Source organism: Nycticebus coucang, chromosome 13, assembly GCF_027406575.1.
Source record: "Nycticebus coucang isolate mNycCou1 chromosome 13, mNycCou1.pri, whole genome shotgun sequence".
In the NCBI taxonomy this organism is placed as follows: domain Eukaryota; kingdom Metazoa; phylum Chordata; class Mammalia; order Primates; family Lorisidae; genus Nycticebus; species Nycticebus coucang.
Genome location: NC_069792.1, coordinates 99,137,759 through 99,159,039, shown reverse-complemented (window position 1 = coordinate 99,159,039; position 21,281 = coordinate 99,137,759). Strand labels below are relative to the sequence as shown.

General features: G+C 42.9%; 1 protein-coding gene and 1 pseudogene across 8 annotated transcripts in view; both read left to right on the top strand.

Moving 5' to 3' along the window:
- Positions 1-21,281, top strand: part of TRAPPC9 (trafficking protein particle complex subunit 9) — a 701,153-nt gene that overhangs the window by 201,196 nt on the left and 478,676 nt on the right. For all 7 annotated transcript variants that reach the window (XM_053558761.1, XM_053558762.1, XM_053558766.1 and 4 more), the window contains one exon: positions 5,785-5,937. In XM_053558761.1, coding sequence (XP_053414736.1) covers positions 5,785-5,937 — 153 coding nt within the window. The remainder of the gene's footprint in view (positions 1-5,784; positions 5,938-21,281) is intronic.
- LOC128563470 (SWI/SNF-related matrix-associated actin-dependent regulator of chromatin subfamily E member 1-like) lies at positions 10,171-11,461 on the top strand (annotated as a pseudogene). Its single transcript, XR_008373792.1, has one exon. The product of XR_008373792.1 is annotated as an SWI/SNF-related matrix-associated actin-dependent regulator of chromatin subfamily E member 1-like (transcript).

Genomic DNA, 21,281 nt, shown 5'->3' with positions numbered 1-21,281 from the left:
TACATCGTCTCACTTTATTTTCAAACCCCAACACTGTCTCCATCTCCTGATGGGGTGCCTTCGGATGACAAGAGGATATGTGACTGCCCGTGTCCAAAGAACTAGTCAGATAGCTATGTTAGGATCTGAATTCTGGTATGTCTGACCCCAAATCTCATGTACTTAAGTATTATATTTTCTGCCATCTCTTTGCAAGGTGCTATATCACATCACCTCAGTGATGTTTCCATGTGGGTACTCTCCACTCTGGTTATAATGCTGGGGAGGCTAATTGTTTCAGAAAAGGGGCGAGAAGCAGGTGGTATAAGGAAAGAGTGTGGTGTCTTTGCCAGTCCTCCTGGTTCCATTATTTACTATCTGTTTAGCTTTAGGTCAGTTAAAGCTGAAGCTGAAGCTGAAGCCGAAGCTCCCTGAGCACTGGTTGGCTCTTTTATAAACTGGGAATGACATATGTGAAGTTGAAAACGGTGCTTGATAGGTGGTCCCTTTGGCTATTGTCTTGCAGTCCCTGGGCCTGTTCTTTTCTATTTCTTCCAGAGTGCCCCTTGCCAAGTTAGCGCAGGGCATGCAGAGGAGAGGTAGGGCCTTACCTGATCAATTTTTTTCTAGGCATTTTATCGCCAGTTTGCAAGGCCACTGCAGAGTTAATCTACCACTTCAGAGAAGACAATTCAGCTGATGTACTGAGTCTGGGGATTCCAGTTAATTGTTGTCCTTGTCACCAAGTCACTTACTATCTGACCCTGGTTTAGGGTTCCACAAACAGTATCTGCATTGGCTCAGAGCCCACCTCGCTCTCCTGGGTGCCCACAGTCCTCAGCATGGTACTCTGGCATGTGGACTTGCAGGTCAGATTCACAGGGCTTCTCCCTATTGTAAATGGAGGGGTAGTGAACTTAGACTCAAGAGTGAACTGTTGGTTGGTATGCTTTTATAGGGGTGTGTGTGTACATGTGTATGTATTTGTTTACAGGTATGAAAATATAATATATACTCATTGTAGAAAATTCAGAAAATATAAAACAATGTGAAATTTACATGATCCCACAACTCAGACAACCAATATTAGCAATAGAGCTATATTTTCCTCATTTTTTCTATGTGAATATATATATTCACAAAGTTGCAGTTTTTGGCCGGGGCTGGATTTGAACCTACCACCTCTGGTATATGGGGCTGGTACCCTACTCCTTTGAGCCACAGGCGCCACCCTATGTGAATATTTTTATGCAGTTGAAACTATATTGTATGAGCAATTTCGTATTCTGTTTTCATGTAAGTCATCTCCATCTGCCTTAACAATAAATCTAGAGTGATGCCTTGTCTTACATTTGTGTGCTCAGCATCAGCACTAGTGAGTGCCTGTTGAGTGCCAGGGCCCGTGAGTCACTGACTGGGAAGGGTCGTCGATAGCAGCCAACCCCAGTGCACACTGACCGAATGCCAAGCACGGCCTTAGGTATTCTGCAAGAATTACTGCACTTCACACAGCTCTGGTGAAGGAGGAATGGAGATTATCCGGTTAGGAAAGGGAGATGGGGCTTTGCGGAGTGAGGAGTCACTAGTGCTGCCTGAGTACAGCTCTGAGCGAGGCTCTTCTCAGTGTTTGGGCTTTTATCAATTACTGATTCTGCACCACAACCCACTTTGTAGACAAGTAAATTGAGGCACACAGAAGTTTTATAACTTGGATACCCAGCTAACACCAGGGTGCAGGAGCTGCCACATCAGGCCTAGGCAGGTGTGGGAGAGAGGCAGAAACTGCACTGAGAGCTGGAGCAGAGGACCGTGCCAAGGTGCTGGTATGGGAGCCCAGAGTCTAGCCCTTGGCTCTGGACACCCCTGCTCTGCACTTTTAAGAAAGGCACTTGAACTCTTTGAAGCCCAGTTTGCTCACTTATAGAATGTGGATATTGCTAATGTGTGGAGAGTTTGTGAAGAACTGAAGGTGATGCAAGTAACCAGCACATGGCTGACGTGCACGTGCCCACTCTGTCCCAAGAGTGTGAGCTTCAGACAGTGCCTGGCCCGGAGCTGGGGCTCATGCCCTTGAAAACATCCTAGAGCCATTCCATAATGGAACCAGCAGGCTTGGAAGGCTGTCAGTTTTTGTCATTGGAGGTGTTTTTGCCAGGCTTGAATAATTATACTCACAAATGCTTATTTAAGACTTACTGGGTACTCTGGAGTGTTCTAACTACTCTCCATGGTTCAAACTCTCTTACCCTCACAAAATTCCTAGATATTATTAGTTCCTCCCTTTACTTGGAAAGGACAGAGGAAGTTGAACCCCCTTCAGAATAACATACCCAAGGGCAAGACAGCAAAGGATGGACCTGGGGTATGAACCCAGGAGTTGGTTCAGTTTATTTTTAACCATGTTCTCTGCTGCCACTCACAGATGGTTGGTATCTCCAGAAGAGCACAGTGAAAGGGGAGAGTGGACCAGATAGCTTTGAGGCTCTCTACCCACTTGGATTATTCGAGCAATAGCCAAGTGGAGCTCGGTGAGCCTGTCCTGGGGATGCTTCCTGAAAGAAGTCACATTGATAGGGAGCGAACTGACATGGATGGAGAGACAGGTGGGATCAGTTTCTCAAAAGAGCAAAGTGAAGGAAACCAGTTATTTTCTTTGGTAATGAACCAAGATGCCCTGGCCCTATATGCCAGAGGTGGTGGGTTCAAACCCAGCCCCCGCCAAAAACTGTAAAAAAAAAAAAAAAAAAAGAAGATACAGCTCAACTGGCTGTGTGATTTTAGGTCAGACTCTTTCTTTTTTCTTTTTCTTTTTTTTTTTTTATTGTTGGGGATTCATTGAGGGTACAATAAGCCAGGTTACACTGATTGCAATTGTTAGGTAAAGTCCCTCTTGCAATCATGACTTTCTTTTTTCTTTATTTTTCCTCACACATGAGATAGCTTTGAAGTTCTTTTTATTTTATTTGTTTATTTAGGCTTTGAAGTTCTTTTCCAGTTTGGAGGCAGTCTTTGTTCTTTTTTGACTCACCCTCTGAAGGACAGATCATATGTGAATGTCCACACATTCCCTGAACATTTAGGAGCCAAGTGAAATGTTGAAATAGGTTTCTGGAAAGATAATTCAGTATCCTATTATCACAGTTAAATGCCTAAAGAATCAGTGTTTTATGTCCTTTGCCCCCCAAAACTTTGGCTAAATATTTAGATTTTTGATCTTACAACTATAGTCTTAGATGAAATGCACTTCTACTTAGGCTATTTTTGTTGGCCCATTCCTTTTCCCACTGTATTAGGGATTTGGCTAATAATTGACCCCCCCGCACCCCCCAATTCTCCATCCCTGGGTCTGTCTCTAAATTCCTGTAGGAATCTTGTAATATCCACAGCTTCCTGAAGGCCTCCCAGGCTGTGGTGATTAATCCCTTACACTGTCATTAAAACCTTACTTTCCAGATACCAGTCCTTTCATCCTTTTCTTATCTATTTTTTTCCAGATCATTCTGGAATAATGTGATAACAGCACTTCACAAAACTCCTGAACACCTCGTAAGGTAGTAGGGTAGGGAATGCTGAAGGGCAGTGGGTATTTATTTGGCGCCTGTCACATGTGCGGCTGCAGCTTCCTGACTGAATGGCCCCGGGGACATGTGCTGTCTTTGTTCCCCGTGGGGATAATGATGACTGTGTTACTAGTTATTGGGAGGATTGGGTGACAGGTGGCAAGTGGCTGGCACATTAGATGTGTTCAGTGAATGACAAAGTAAATAAATGAATGTGATGTGGTTTGTGAACACCTTTTAATGACACCAGCCCCTGGACCTGTCCCTATTTGTCGGCACCTTCTTTAAGGAAACACAGAACTCAATGTCACCTTTCAGACACGCTCTGGCCAGAGCGCGGCCAGTTCTGGAGGAGCTGTGCAGTGACCCAGCACCCCCTGCTGGGGAGGTATTAACTTACTCTGCCTTGGTAGCACAGTTTGGCATCCTGGTCTTGTGGTTATCAAATGTTGCAGATCTTTTTTCTTTCATAGGGACTGGGCCAAGCTATCTTTCACTAAATTCCTGTCAGGTTGGTTTCTGGGTCCCTAGATAGGACTTTGTATTTCAAATTTAATATGAAGTGTTTTTATACTGGAAATGAACGTAATGGCTTTGGAATAATTTGGCTCTGGAATCTCCCAGTTTGTGACCATGGATAAGTTACTTCATCTCTCTCAGCCTCAGTTTCCTTGCTCAGAGAGAGGAAATTCAGCATAGGTAACTGGTTCACAAAAAGGTTGTGGGTAGGAAGAGCAGCAAGTTGCTCCTGTCTCCAGGCTGAGGGCACAACGGTGGTGGTGGTGGGGTTGTTCACAGGACCCAGATGCCAGGCCCTCCAGTCAGCAGGGAGAACACAGCCAGGTCTTCTGGGTAGGAAGAGCAGCAAGTTGCTCCTGTCCCCAGGCTGAGGGCACAACGGGGTGGGGGGCTTGTTCACAGTATCCAGATGCCAGGCTCTGGGTAGAAGGAGGGCCCTGTGTTAATGGCCTTCTGTTCCCTGTTGGTGAGGAGGGATTCTCTGCCCTGCGGGGATAGCTGAACACACAAGGCCGGACACCAGACAGGTGAGCCTGAAAGCAGTGTATTAGCACATTACTCAGAGCCCTGGGAGGACCCCGCGCCACACAGGATCATGTGGGGGCTGCCCTCAGGAGCAGAGTGACAACCCCATGGGAGGCCTGTGTTGCAGGAGGATGGTGGGGATGCACCAATTCCCCGGGAGGACGTGATTAGCTCAGTGTGGTCATCTGAAACTGACCCCTCAGGGATATGCAGGGCTGCACCTGGCTGCATGGCCAGGAGGGCTGTTTGGCTGGAGGACATTATTTATGATAGTAAAGTGGGAAAGGAGACTTGTGGAGAGACCATTGAGGCCCTCTGGGTTTCGCTGGATACGGAGGCTGTGCTTCACATTGGGCCTTGATTTTGTCACACATCACCCCCAGTGTCTGACGGAGATGGGGTCATCTGTGTGCCCTTCCTGTCCTCTGTACCCAGCACGCTGTGCGGTTGGGTCTTATATGCTGCAATTCTCGGTCCTTTGCAGGCACTACTGTTTGATCTGTACAGCTACCCTGTGGAGCAGCAGTCACTGTTCCCATTTTATATGTGAAGAAGCCTTGGAGCAAAGGAGTCGCCCTTTTCCATGGCATTTAGCTAGTCAGTGTCAAAAAAATGCCAAACCCAGGGCCATTTGACTGGGCAATGGAGATCTTTAAAAGACAGCAGTGTATTTGCAGGAAAGCTAAGGGTAGGCCTCTCTCCACAGGCCCTTCCCAGGTGCTGCACTTAGTTCCCTCTTTCCGATTTTGTGTTCTCTTTTTCTGAAAAGGGTCTCATGTTGAGTATGCTTCTCTACTAAAATTGGATCTATATCTCTTTAAAGTGATATAATACAGAAAATATTCATTGTGGAAAAATTTAGGCTAACTCTGATTTAGTTATTAGTAAGAGCAAAAAAAGCATTTATTTTGTCAGCAAGAAGGAACTGCTCCTTAGGAGTAAACGTGGCTGGGCGCTCATGCCTCTAATGATGCCCTTCTCTTCCTGCTCTTTGTGGCTTGCTCATAGACAGGGGGGATTTCCTTGTTACACCTCTTAGGTTCTGGAATTTTCTTGGCAGTTTGAGCTAACACATTTTAAAATCATTTTACTTTGCTTTTGAGAATTCACCAGAATTTTCTAGGGGATCAGTAAATCTCATATTGCCTCAGTTATATCATCATCATCACCACCATTATTATTATTATTATTTTTATTATAGAAAAATTATATGGCGACTTCTTGAGCTGGAAGATGGAAGAAACCCTTGCCCAGTTTCCACTGCAGCCTGGGAAGGTGGCCACTTTCACCATCAGCATCAGAGTGAAGCTGGATTTCTCCTGCCAGGAGAACCTCCTCCAGGACCTTAGTGACGGTAAGCTCTTTTCCTAATTTTAATTAGCACGTCACAGTCCAAGAGACAGTGTAGCAGTCTCCATTCCTTGATGCCTGCTGTTTTCTCTTTGTAACTTACTCATCATTCATTAACTCAAGTTGCCTGAGACATCTCTTGGGCACTTTGTTAACAGAGTGAATTACTGTATGTGTCTGAAAGTAATAAAAGTACATTTTAGCTAAATGATGTCTTAATTCTCACTCTTTACAGTTTTGTACTCATTTGCCAAGAGGTCATTCTGAACTAGTGGAATGTAGGAATTACTGCATTTATTTCAAGAATAACTGCTGTGATTCCTTAGATATCTAATTAGCTGTGATGATAAAGTTCCCCTTCAAAGTTTGGTGATTTCTATAAGGGAGCTGGAGTGTGAAGGAAATGGGCATTTATATTTGTTGTAACATTAGGACTGATGAGGGACGAGATTCGCAGATTAATGATGCCCAGTTATGGAACATGTGCTCAGACATTCATTTGGAGGTACTGTGGGGTGTGTCGATCAGCTGTGCAGAGGCGCCTTCTTGCTGCATCCCCATCGTGGGGAGAGGGAGCTCTGGTGTCTCTGCCTCTTCTTATGAGGCCACTTGTCTCATCCTGGGGGCTCTACCCCCACCACCCATCTGCACCTAGTCACCCCTGAAGGCCCCACTTTGATATTGTGAGACTTCAACATGGAATATGGGTAGGGGGCATAATTTGGTCCTAACACACTCCATAAAATTTGCTTTCTGTACTCTCTGCAATGTTCAAATAATCCTCATGGCCAGGTGTGGTGGCTCACGCCTATAATCCTAGCATACTGGGAGGCTGAGGCAGGTGGCTTTCTTGAGGTCAGGAGTTTGAGACTGAGCAAGAGTGAGACCCCATCACTACTAAAAGTGGAAAAGCTAGCCAGGCATAGTGGCAGGCACCTGTAGTCTCAGCTACTCGGGAGCTGAGGCAAGAGGATCACTTGAGCCCAGGAGCCTGAGGTGAACCCAGCACTCTTCCCAGGGTGACAGAGTCTGTCTCAAAAAAAAAAAAAGAAAAGAAAATCGTTATGAGGTTCCTTGTGTAATGCTAATGCTTAATAAAACATTCTTTTTATAATGTTAAGAAAAACAGATTTAGTGTTTGCCACATTAGATACCAGAAAGTCAGGTGGATTTAAAATTACACCGGGACTGGAATGGATTTTTGTTAGTAAAATGCTTTATTCTACTGAACTATGTATTTTATTTAATCAGTAGACAAAAGGTCACCTAGGTTCTGACTTTTTTCTTCCCAGACAGGAATTTGGCACAGGTGGATGGTGTCCAACACCAGTCCTAGGAATACTTAGTTGGATATTGTCCCAGGTGTGCATATCTTGGTAGATTTCCAGGCTGGAAGGGAAGTCACCTAGAAGTGATTGTGACTGGGGCTTCTGCCACTGAACACCTGTGTCGTGTTGTTCTGTGGAATTGTCTAGAAGGCGTCCAGGTGGAAACCTTGGCTCTTATGTTTTGGTGTCTATGTTGTTGCACTCATGTGCCACCTGTAAGAAAGACTCAGACCCTATTTCAGGTGCGAATCAGATGGCGACTTACTACACCTGCGCAGGCAGGTCACTGCCCAAAGGACAAACGGTGGTGAAGTGAGGAGCAGGTTGACTTTTGTACCATTTTTGTGCTGTGTTGGCAGGTAAGCTGGCAAACATAGAAGCAGAACGTGGCCGGTTAGCTCAGGGGTGGGGTTACAGTCAGGGGGGCTACAATGTGGTGGGGTTACAGTGAGCTGGCTCAGGGGGTTACATCGTGGCAATTGGCACCAGGACAAACTGAGCTTGGGAAACTAAGTTTGAATAAGCTTTCCACCATTGTTTAGCCATTGCTAGGGGGTTGGGGTAAGTTCTACCATTGTTTTTTCTGTGGCTAGAAGTTTTTTGGGAACTCAGGGAACTTCCTTGTTCTGAAACCTGTTCTCAGAATTAACCCAAGGAGGGGTTTGAGATGTGCAGGGACTCAGGCTGAGACAGTTAGGGGCCTTTAGGGGTCCCTTTTCTGGGTACTACAAGATGAGACTACGTGTTCAGTGCAGGCCTATTTTGGTCTGTGTTTTGCTTCTGATTTTTGTTGCAGAGGGGACTGGGCATTTGCTCCCCCTTTCTAACCTGAGAGTAAAATTGCAGTTTGGAAATACTTTCTTCTACTTTTAAAAATGAAACCAAATCAGAACTAGAATTACAGTTATCAAGTGCTTTGTAAATGTAAGGCTGTCCTAAATTCTAATCAGGTATAGCATATATGTGAAATAGCACATGATTATTATTAACTAGATGCCCCCCCTTATTGATAATGGTTGGTAGAAGTTCTGCAAGTTATTTATACAGCAGATGATAGACTGAGCCAGAATCTTAATGGGCAAGTCTTACAGAGGAAACCAGGTCCAAGGTTTATAGAGGAGCAAGGTGAACTCACAGAACCCTTAAAAAATGTGGTCCGTGGGTGGTGCCTTGCTGAATATCTCACAGTTCAGTCTAAGCAATTGTCAGGCCATCAGTAAGCCTTCCTTTGGAGACAGCTGCAGATTCAGTGACAGAGGCTCGCTGTGGCCTCTTGGGACTGGGAGGGGACCCCTCATGTGGATCACAGTCTGAAGACAGCCTCAGAAACCTCTATCTGGGACCACATATGTACACGAATGTGCTTTGGACTCACATTAACTATGGTTACTGAAAATAGATACCACTTTTAAAATTTATAGCAATAAATATAGCTGTCCCACAATACAGGGTACTGGACTCAGTGTGGGCTATAGACAGATGGAAGATAATTCATATTTATTGAGTATTATATATAATTACTTATAAAGTCTGGGCTAGCTACTTTATTTGCTTTATTTCCATGTAAATTTCCCAACAACTCTATAAAGTAAATTTCATAATTCCCATTTTGTAAGAGTAAGTGGGAAGAATGATCTAGATTAAAGGAGATTGAAGCAATATAACAGTCAAATGCTATGTATGGAACTTAATTGTATCCTGGATTTACAAACAACAGATTTGGGGGATAATTGGGGAAACTGAATATGTACCATATAGGAGATAATATCATTGTATCAATGACAAATATATTAAATGTGATAATGAAATTAAAATTGTAGCAGAATGTTCCTGTATACACAGAAGTTTTTTTTTTTTTTTTTTGATACAAAGTCTCATTATGTCACCCTTGGGAGAGTGCCCTGGCGTCACAGTTCACAGCAACCTCAAACTCTTGGGCTTAAGCCATTCTCTTGCTTCAGCCTCCCAAGTTCCTGATGCCTGGTTATTTTTTTATTGCAGTTGTCATTGTTGTTTAGCAGGCCTGGGCCAGGTCCGAACCTACCCTCTAGGCTACAGGTGCCGAGCCTGTACGCAGAAGTATTCACAGGTGAAAGATAATTATGCCTGCATTTACTTTGATATGATTGAGAAAAAAAAAATACTGTATGAATGTGAATATAGAGAGAAATAAAGTAAATTTGTCAAATTCTTAAAAATTAGTGGCTTTAGAAAAAGGAATATGGGTATTTATTTTTATTCTTGTAACTTTTCTGTAGGTTTTGTATTTTTTTAAATAAAAAGTAGTGGGGAAAGATGACTTTGTAGAGTGCCTGCTTTGATCTATTGTTTTGATTTCTAAATGAATTTTCTTTATCTTTCTTTCTTTTTTTTTTTTTGAGACAGAGTCTTGCTTTGTAGCCCTTAGTAGAGTGCTGTGACATCACAGCTGACAGCAACCTCAAACTCTTGGGCTTAAGTGCTTCTCTTGCCTCCGTCTCCCAAGTAACTGGGACTACAGGTGCCCGGCATGACACCCGGCTATTTTTAGAGATGAGGTCTCACTCTGGCTCAGGCTGATCTCAAACCTGTGAGGTCAGGCAATCCACCCACCTTGGCCTCCCAAGTGCTGGGATTACTGATGTGAGCCACTGCACCCAGCCCTTCTACATGAATTTTCACATGGAAGATTTTTTCCTGTGTCTTCAAATTCTTGGGAGCTCTCTCTCTGTTTTTTCTCACATAACCAGCCTAGCACAAAAGAAGTCAAATTTTCACCTAGAAAATGGCATATCTTTTCCTATGACACCCAGAAATCTGATTTCTTAGAATTTTATGTTTAAGATTAGAGATCTTGGAAGATGGTGGCAAACCTTCATAGGTTTTAGATATTTCTGAAATATTCAATAAAACAGACTGCCCAGGCTTTTCCTGCCCGCTGTGTCTCAGATTCATTCTTAAGGAACTGAGAACTTAATTTTCCAAAATGTCAAAAAGACCATCTTATACCCCACCTCCCACCCCAGCTCCTGCAACACAAATGCCCAGCACACCAGGGTTTGTGGGATACAATCCATACAGTCATCTCACCTACAACAACTACAGCCTGGGAGGAAACCCACGCACGAACAGCTGGGGCCTGGCATCCTCTGGTATTACGATTCCAAAACCCCCAAGGCCACCAGATAAGCCGCTGATGCCCTACATGAGGTACAGCAGAAAGGTCTGGGACCAAGTAAAGGCTTCTAACCCTGACCTGAAGTTGTGGGAGATTGGCAAGATTATTGGTGGCATGTGGCGAGATCTTACTGATGAAGAGAAACAAGAATATTTAAACAAATACAAAGCAGAAAAGATAGAATACAATGAATCTATGAAGGCCTATCATAATTCCCCCGCATACCTTGCTTACATAAATGCAAAAAGTCATGCAGAAGCTGCTTTAGAGGAAGAAAGTCGACAGAGACAGTCTCGCATGGAGAAAGGAGAACCTTACATGAGCATTCAGCCTGCTGAAGATCCAGATGATTATGATGATGGCTTTTCAATGAAGCATACAGCCACTGTCCGTTTCCAGAGAAACCACCGCCTCATCAGTGAAATCCTTAGTGAGACTGTGGTGCTGGACATTCGGTCAGTTGTCACAACAACTAGGATGCAGGTCCTCAAACGACAGGTCCAGTCTTTAATGGTTCATCAGCGAAAACTAGAAGCTGAACTTCTTCAAATAGAGGAACGACATCAAGAAAAGAAGAGGAAATTTCTGGAAAGCACAGATTCATTTAACAATGAACTTAAAAGGTTGTGCGGTCTGAATGTAGAAGTGGATATGGAGAAGATCGCCGCCGAGATTGCGCAGGCAGAGGAGCAGGCCGGCAAGAGACAGGCGGAGAGGGAGGAGGAGGCCGCCGAGCAGGCCGAGCGCGGCCAGAGCAGCATCATCCCCGAGGAGGAGCAAGCTGCGAGCAAAACTGAGGAAAAGAAAGACGATGAGAACATTCCAATGGACACAGAGGAGACACACCTTGAAGAAACGACAGAGAGCCAGCAGAATGGCGAAGAAGGCACAAAACTCCTGATGACAAGGAGAGTGGGCAGGAAGGGGCCGACAGCACGGCCGAGGAAGGAACCAGTGAGAGCAACATGAGCTCAGAGAGCAACAGTGCCACCGTGGAGGAGCCACCAGCAGATCCCATACCAGAAGATGAGAAAAAGGAATAGATGCTGCCTTGTTTTATGTGTTCTAAATACTTTTCTAAATGAAAAAATGTTTTTTGGTTTAAAAAAAAAAAAAAAAACAAAAGAGACTGCCCAACTCAGATAGGAAACCAGTACGCCTGGGCAAGATACACAGCAAAATGGGCGACGAGAGCATGGACGCAGTTACTCACAGACCTGGGCATCTCTGGCCAGCACTCATTGGCCTGAGAGGACTGACACAGGGCAGGCTCCTACATGTTGTGATAGCAGAGAAGTGCAAAGAATTCTTTTAGAGCAAGACTCAGCTGAGGAGGAGCTGTTAGGAATAGATGTGTGATACATGCAGTAGAACTAAGGAACGAGTCCACCTGAAAGTGGGGAGGAGAGCGGCCAAGCAGCTGAGAAAATAAGCCTCATGTTCCAGACAACCACCTAGAAACACAGAGTGTAGAGTGTGGATTCATCAGTTACAAGAGATACTCTGATCATCTGAAATAAGCCCTCATGTTCTAAACAGCCACCTAGAAACACAGAGTATAGAGTGTGGATTCATCAGTTGGAAGAGATACCCCAATCATCTCTCCCAAAAGTGTATGTAAACGAATTTCATGTAAAAGTAGTCAACAGAAAATAATAAATATGGTCAAATACCCTATAAAGTAATTGGAATGAAAATATAAGAAGCAAAATAATATACAAACCATGAAAGCATGCCAGAAGAACATGCTCAGAGCTGATGGGAATTATAAAGTATTTCAAAATGAGCTAAGAGATACTAAGAAGTAATACAAGTACAGAAGAATAACCTGAATCCTAATTAAAAAAAAACAAGAAATGAGATGGATGGAACTCAGGAAAGAATTAAATTTTTTTTTTTTTTTTATCAATGTAGTCTCCAGTGAGTGGAATATACCCAACAAATACTTTAAGGGAAACAGAACATAAAAAGAAGGGAAAAAAAAAAGGTAAGAGAAAAATGGTTAAAGAGAAAGTGACACATTTCAAAAGTAGGCAAAGAAGATCTAACATACATATATACATATATATATAATCTGCTGTGAAACACCAAAGGAAACCAGAACAGTAGGACCATAATGTGTTAAAAACTACAATTCAAAAAAACTTTCTAAAATAAAAAAAAATACCTTTGAAGCTATTTACTAAATGGGCTGCTGAGAATGTTGACCCAGAATGACCAAGACATATTCTAATTAAATTACCAGACCTGGAAAAAAACCTCCTGGGCCTTCAGGCCAAAAAAGCAAGTGATTTATGAAATAAAGAAAATCAGATTGTCATTGGACTTTTTGACAACAACAGTATATGCCAAAAGTTAATGAAATAGAGTGTTTTTGATACTCACACAATGAAAATGTGAGCCAGAAATTTTAGGCCCAGCCATATTAACTTTTAGGTATAAAGAACTTAGACAAATTGTTGTCAACATTTTGTAAAGTGAGGATTATGTTCTCATGATTCCTTCTTGAGGATTCTGCTAGGGAAGGGCAGCCAGAATGAGGAGAGAGATTGTTGTAAGGACTTATGGGGAGCATTAAACACAGTCACTTGTATAGCTGAGACAAATTGAGTGTTGGGAGAGAGAATATAGTGTATCGAGGCACTCTGCTCTTAAGATGTCCATACACTACAATAATTTGACAGAGGGGAACATAAGGAAATCATATGCAAAAATAATTTTATAACTGTCTTTGGTAATTATTTTGGTAGATATTGTGTCAGTATTGATATTCTGAAACCTTGTATTAATGTAGAATAAAGTTAATGATTTTGTTACTACTTAACTCTATCATAAGAGTCTAGTCTTAAACTAGGATTCTTATATGTAAGATAGGAAACTGATGTAAGATATAACAGATTAAGTAAAAATCTTGTAGGCTAGAATTTGAATTAAAAAATCAGTAAGAAATCATGAGCTATTTTATGACCTATCAATCAATTACCCATCTCCTAGCCCTGTACATAATTAAAGCCTAGAAACTGACCAGCCCAGTAGCAATGATGTTCTTAATGCCCACATCATGGTCTTAGAATATTCTTTCTTACTTAAAGAAACCAGTGCTTCCTAGGGAAATAACAAATTCCAGGTCTGTAACAGGAGTTGGAGCAGCAAGGTGATCTTGGAGCCTCTTGTCAAACCCATGGGAGCCACTAGAGAGTACTGAGGTTGTGTTGAAAAGGGGCCAGCCAGGCCTGCATGGTGGCTCACGTCTATAATCCCAGCCCTCTGGGAGGCCGAGACGGGAGGATCCCTGAACTCAAGAGTTTAAGACCAGCCTGAGCAAGAGCAAGACCCTGACCCTGTCTCTACTAAACATAGAAAAACTAGCTGAGAGTCTTGTCAGGCACCAGTTGTCCCAGCTACTGGGGGTGCTGAAGCAGGAGAATTCCTTGAACCCAGGAGTTTGAGGTTGCTGTGAGCTAGGCTAACACCACGGCGCTCTAGCTTGGGCAACAGAGTGAGACCCTGTCTTAAAAAAAAAAAAAAAAAAAGACACTTTCACAACCTGAGCATCCATAAAGGTAACTATGTTTCAATTGGTTAGTTCCCAATGCTGCTCAAAAGAATTGGTCACCTTTGGAAAACAATGGAAAACTTGATTCATTATTTTAGAAAATGGTAATTAGTATTTATTCTGCCATTTCCTACAAACTGTACAATTGGACAGCCTAATAGTTGATGAGGAAAGTTTCTCTTTGTATTAGTATTCCAGCTAACAATTGAAAAAGGGATGCTAGAACTAGAATATTACCATCTTGAGATCTCTAAGAGATTAATGGATGATAATAATAAGGGGCAGGCAGACAAAATGGGTGGCACACAGAAGGGATTCATAGAGGCCAGGCTCAACCTGCAGGGATCCAGGAGCTCCATTCCGGCAGTTGCAGTTGGGTGAGGGCGGGGTACAGTTGGAACGGAAAAACAAAACAAAATAAAACAAAAATAATCCATATGGATGGTGCCTGTGGCTCAGTGAGTAGGGTGCTGGCCCCATATACTAAAGGTGGCAGGTTTGAACCTGGCCCCAGACAAACTGCAGTAAAAAATAGCCCGGCGTTGTGGTGGGCACCTGTAGTCCTAGCTACTCGGGAGGCTGAGGCAAGAGAATCGCCTAAGCCTAAGAGTTTGAGGTTGCTGTGAGCTGTGACGCCACGGTACTCTACTGAAGGAGACAAAGTGAGACTCTGTCTCTAAAAAAAAAATAAAAATCCATATAGCAAGAGACACATTATGTCCCTCCTGCTGAGAGAACACAGCACCTTCTGGGAATTAGTGTCGCCCCCAAATCCCATCTGAGGCTGATCAGCCCCCCAGCTCTACCTTGCTCTACGTACTAATTTACAGGACTTCAGAGGACAGAAGAATGTGTTAAACTACACTGTGGGGACACAGTCAGCAGTCCAGACTCCAGGAAACTCTGCAGTCAAACAACTTGTTTTCTTCAACAAGTAAATTACAAGTGGGGAAAAGGGATGAAGTCCTGGAAGTGGATGGTGGTGACGACTGCACAGCAGCGAGAGGCCCTTAGTGTCACTGATCTCCACTCTTGAAAACGGCTACGTTGACCAATTTTAAGTGAGGTATATTTGACATATATAAAACACAACATAGAAAGGGATAAAAGGACTACTTGTAGTTGAAAAGAGAGTTAAATCACGTATTTGGTAATAAACAGGCACAGCTAAACCATGGTGTTCACAGGCGGGTGCTTAGATGGTAAAACGACAAGGAACAGCGAGGATGTGATTGCCACCAAGTCAGGCCAGTGGGCATTCTGGGGCCAGAGAGGTCTGAGGACCAGGGTGAGGCATCCTGAGGCTTCGGGGGGGCTGGCATAATTCTATTACTTGAGCTGTGTGGTGGCTTTCACAGTGTTTGCTTCATAGTAATTTATTAAGCTGTCTTTATTTTGTCAATCAGTACTGTGATTTACAAAAAATGTTTAAAAAGAATGAAACAATGTCTTGGTAATGCAATAATACTTTTGTATAGCAGCTTTCTCATGTGGTAAGACTGAAAAATTATCCAAGAAATTTTTCATCAAGGCATTATCTAGAACAGGTGTCCTCAAACTTTTTAAACAGGGGGCCAATTTACTGTTCCTCAGACCATTGGAGGGCCGGACTATAGTTAAAAAAACACTATGAACAAATTCCTATGCACACTGCATGTATCTTATTTTGAAGTAAAAAACAAAACGGGAACAAATACAATTCACACTGCCGCATGTGGCCTGCGGGCCGTAGTTTGAGGACCCCGATCTAGAAGATCAGGACAGGCTGCTGGCTGTGCCCACTGCGTCTGAGGGCTGCGTCTGAGCACGGCGAGGTCCCAGACAGACTGATAAATTAGTGTTTGGATTTGACTGGGACTGATGCTTTAGATGAAAATTACCTTCAGGGGTTGCTGTTTCTTGACAGTGGAATGACAGCATCACTTGCTTTGGGTTTTCTTGGTAATTAATTAATTCTTTAATTTGGTTTTCTTTATCTGTGTACTTTTTGGCTCTCAGTTTTGTAAGAGAAATGCCAGCTTTCCCTGCTAACTGTTCTGTTAGACATGATAATTAAATGTGGCATTTCAATTTCAATATGGGAAATAGTGATCCTTGGCGTCACAGGATGAGGTGAGATGGTAGATGTCATCTGGTGTAATGTGTTTTACAAAACAGGAAAGGCAGAATGATTCCTCCAAGTCCTGACAAAGCACCAGTGTCCCTGCTTATCATGGGAGCTCAACCTACTGTTTGTCCTCTGCTTCTCGCCTCCCTTAGGGAACAAACAGAACAATATTTCTACGTGCATCTTTAGGGTTATTATAAGGTAAAATTCTGGTTTCTTGGGAATTGGACGTCACGGTTCTATTGGACAAATGGACACTTTTTTAAAAATGGGGCTGCTATTCCAGTCCCTGTGAGGTGTCTTCCCGTCCTTGGCATATGGGGGTGATAGGCAGAAATAGGGATATCATATCAGTCCATGTGAGGTGTCTCCCACCCTTGGCAGATGGGGGTGATAGGCAGTGCATGGTAGACCTTGTCCTTTGAATTATCTGCTGCTTTTGTGTCTTGAGAAGGGACTAGTTAACTTTGGTGAGTAGCATTTGTTTAACCTCAATAATTTTAGTGCTATGGGGAAAATATGCTTATCTGTATGTGAGGGCTCTCCCACTATTAAACATCCATTCATTAAAAAAATACATACCCAGTTTTGGCTATTGTCAGTGTGCCACCCTGTTAAAAGTCCCTTCTCACTCTTGTACCCCTTCAGGGATAGATGGAGGCCACTAAGCAGAACCTTTCTCAGCTTCCTCCTTTCCATCTATTTGATCTTAGAACAGGGGTTCTCAACCTGTGGGTCGTGACATTAGGAAGGTCGAGAACCACTGTCTTAGAAGATGTGTTGCTACTCATCGGAGACTAGTCCTGTGGCTTGTGTTCTGGATTAGGAATCCTCTCTTTGGACTTTGGAACTCTAAGTCATGGTCCTGGACGACCTATGTCAGAGGGTACTTGCTTAAATGTAGATTCCTCAGCCCTTTGGTCCCTTCCCTGGCCTGTTAGGAAAGGGCTGCACAGTATCACTGCCTGAGCTCCCCCGCCTGTCCCCTCCACCTATGGAAAAATCATCTTCTGTAAAACCAGTCCCTGGGGCCAAAAAGGTTGGAGACCACTGCCTCAGCCCACCTGGCTCTTCCACATCCCTCTTTGTGGGGACTGGGCTGGGACCTGTGGTTCTGGCCTATTCTCCTGGAGAGTCTTCTATAACCCAAGGTTGGAGCAGTTTTGTACCAGTCCCTCAGCAGATAAGCTCAATTTTTGTCTTTCTTAAGGACATAGTCCTCCTCTCAGGCTGAGGTGCTTCACTCTCCTGGCCCTTCCTTTACCACGTGGACTTTCCTCCTGAGTCTCCTTCACCGCCTGCATTCTAGCTGTTGATATTCCTGACAGTCTTTTCCTTAATCCTTTTCTTACACTGTATTTTCCTTAAATGATTTCACAAGCTCAAATACTTTGGTACCAACTCTGAAATTTTTATTTCTGGTCTTGAATTCCACTTTTATATTTTCACCTGGCATTCCTCAGAGTGCTTCAAATTTTACCTGTCTAAACTCTGATACGGGCTCGGCAGCTGAAGCACGGTGGTTAGGGCATCAGCCACATGCTCTGAGGCTGGCGGGTTCAAACCTGGCCTAGGCCAGCTAAAACAACAATGATAACTGCAAAATATAGCTGGATGTTGTGGTGGTTGCCTCTAGTTCCAGCTACTTGGGAAGCTGAGGCAAGAGAATTGCTTAAGCCCAAGAGTTTGAGGTTGCTGTGAACTGTGACGCCACAGCACTCTACTGAGGGCGACATAGTGAGACTCTGTCTCAAAAAACAAACAAACGAAAAAACCCAACTCTGATATGCTGCAATTCACTCCAAACCTGCTCATCTTTCTGTTTCCTCTACTGACAAAAGCCATCCACCCAGAAGGGTGAAAGTGAGACTTGGATGGGGTCTGAGATGAGCTCAACACTACTGGGTAGGGATGGGGGCAACGGGGTTGCCTCAATACAGGCAAGTCTGGGTAGCTCAGAGGATACTTCAGGAGGAGGGGGAGTCTGGGTGGGAATGGTAGACTTAGGCCACGGAAGGCCCGGAACTCCAGAAGGAATTGGGCTTTATTGGGAAGAAACTGTGGAGTCACTGAAAGCTTTTAAAAAGAAGTTTGGTAGGATGCAGACTTTGTTTCAAGACGGTGAGTGAGCTGGATTGGAAGTGTCCCCTGAGAGTTACTTGGGTGTGGCAGGTGACCAGTGAGACTGCAGAAGGTGAGGGATGTAGTTCGTAGCCAGGGGTGTGCCCCAGGGGCTGGAGAGCAGGCAGACCGTGCGAATGCTTTGTTTGCAGCATATAGTTTAGTAGCCAGCCACACAGTTTGGTGAGCTCCTGTTAGAATGTGTTCTGTCTCCACAGGAAAATGCATTTCTTCTTGCCTGAAATGCCTCATGTTATCAGGCTAAAGACAATTCTGCCCATAGGAAGGTGGTATCATTCAGATCAGTTTAGTTTTTTTTTTTTTGGTCTGGGAACTGGAGGCTAGTTTTAAAGAAAAATTTCTTTTTTTTAATTAATATTAAATTATAGCTGTGTACATTAATGCGATCATGGGGCACCATACATTGGTTTTATAAAGGAAAATTTCTATTTGGCATTTCATTATATTTTGCTTCTCTGCAATTTAATGATAATAGATGCTTCAACTTAGCATTGTGGCCAGGAATTACTTTTGAGAGCTTTCACTTTAGAACATAAAATATTCACTCTCATAACTTGCCTCCTACCCTATTACTGGGCTTTGAAACTGGGACACTTACTCAATGTCTTTCTCCTAGTGTGCTGCTCCTCTTGAAAATAAATACCAATTTTTTGAATTCTCAGTCTCACTTTATTATTTTTATTTTTTGAAAAGTAAATTTATTTCAGGTTAATATGAGGGTACAAACAACCAGGTCAAAATATTTGATTTTGTTTGATAGAGTCCCCCTCGTGGTTATGTCCCACCCATAAAAGGGGTACCAAATATCTCCATCCCATGGCCATTCAGTGAGAGCACCCCAACCCTCCCTCATTACTCCTCCCCCCAACTTGAATTGAAGTGAGTTTTTCTCCTCTGTGGGCATACATCAGATCATCTACAGGCTTCATATTAGTATTGAGTACATTGGATAATTGTTTTTCTATTCTTGTGATACTTTACTAAGAAGAATGTGTTTCACATCGATCCAGGATATTACAAAAGATGCAAATTCACCATCGTTTTTAATGGCTGAATAGTATTCTGTGGTGTGCATGTACCACAGTTTGTTAATCCATTCTTGAGTTGATGGGCATTTAGGTTATTTCCACATCTTGGCGATTGTAAATTAAGCTGCAAGAAACAAGCTAGTATAAATGTCCTTATGATAAAATGATTTCTTTTCTTCTGGGTAGATGCCTAGTAGTGGGATTGTGAGGTCAAATGGGAATTTGAGTTCTAATTTGAGTTCTTTGAGGATTCTCCATACTTCTTTCCAAAGAGGCTGTATTAGTTTGCAGTCCCACCAACAGTGTAAAAGTGTTCTCCTCTCTCCACATCATGCCAGCATCTGCAGCGTTGGGACTTTGTGATGTGGGCCATTCTCACTGGGGTTAGCTGATATCTCAGGGTGGTTTTGATTTGCATGTCTCCGATGAGTAGGGACGATGAGCATTTTTTTCATAAGTTTGTTAGCCATTTTTCTGTCTTCTGTTCATGTCTCTTGCCCAGTGATGGATGGGATTGTTAGCTTTTTTTGTTGTTGATTAATTTGAGTTCTCTGTAGATCCTAGTTATTAAGCCTTTGTCTGATTCGTAATATGTAAATATCTTTTCCCATTCTGAAGGTTGTTTATTTGCTTTGGTTGTTGTCTCCTTAGCTCAGCAGCTCTCAACTTGTGAATTCCAACTCACAGAACTGTATTAAAGGGCCGTGGCATTAGAAAGGTTGAGAACCACTGTCTTAGCTGTACAGAAGCTTTTCAGTTTAATTAAGTTCCATTTATGTATTTTTGTTGTTGTGTAGCACCTGTACCTCAAAGGAGTAGGTTGCTGGCCCCATATATTGGAGGGTTCAAACCCAGCCTTGGCCAAAAAACTGCAGAAAAAAATTTTTGTTGTTGTTGCAATTGCCACAGAAGTCTTCTTCATAAAATCTTTCCCCAGGCTGATATCTTCAAGTGTTTTCCTCACATTGTCTTTGAGGATTTTTATTGTTTCATGTCTTAGATTTAAATCTTTTATCCATCTTGAATTAATTTTTGTAAGTGGTGAAAGGTGTGAGTCCAGTTTCAGTCTTTTACATGTGGTTATCCAGTTTTCCCAGCATCATTTATTGAATAGAGAGTCTTTTCCACAATGTGTGCTCTTGTTTGGTTTATCAAAGATCAGGGGGCTGTAAGATGTTAGGTTCATGTCATGGTTTTCTGTTTGGTTCCAGATGTCTGTGTCTTTATTTTTGTGCCTATACCATGCTGTTTTGATCACTGTGGCCTTGTAGTATAGCCTAAAGTCTGGTAGGCTGTTGCCCCTGACTTTGTTTTTATTACTAAGAATCATCTTGGCTATATGGGTTTTTTTCATATGAAACAAATAATTATTTTTTCCAAATCTTGAAAGTATGATGTTAGTATTTTAAAGGGGATTGCATAAAATCTGTAGATTGCTTTGGGAAGTATAGACATTTTAACAATGTTGATTCTTCCCAGCCATGAGCATGGTATGTTGTTCCATTTGTTAATATCTTCTGCTATTTATTTTCTTAGGGTTTCATAGTTTTCTTCATAGAGGTCCTTCACCTCTTTTGTTAGATATATTCCTAGGTGTTTCTTTTTTTTAAGCTACTGTGAAGGAAACTGTGCCCGTGGTTAGCTTCTCATCTTGGCTGTTATTGGCATATACAAAGGCTACTGATTTGTGGACATTGATTTTATGTCCTGAGACATTGCTGTATTTTTTGGTTACTTTCAGGAGTCTTGTGGTTGAGTCTTTTGGGGTTCTCTAAGTATAAGATCATATCATTAGCAAAGAGCGAGAGTTTGGCCTCCTCTGCCCCCCTTTGAATGCCCTTTATTTCCTTCTCTTGCCCGGTTGCTTTGGTTAGAGCTTCCAGCCCTGTGTTGAGTAGTAGTGGGGATAGAGGGCAGCCTCGTCGGTTTACAGTTCTAAGTGGAAAAGCTTTCAGTTTTACTCCATTCAGTATGATATTAGCTGGGGTCTCGGTCTTAGTTTTTAAAGAACAGAGACCCATCCCAAACTA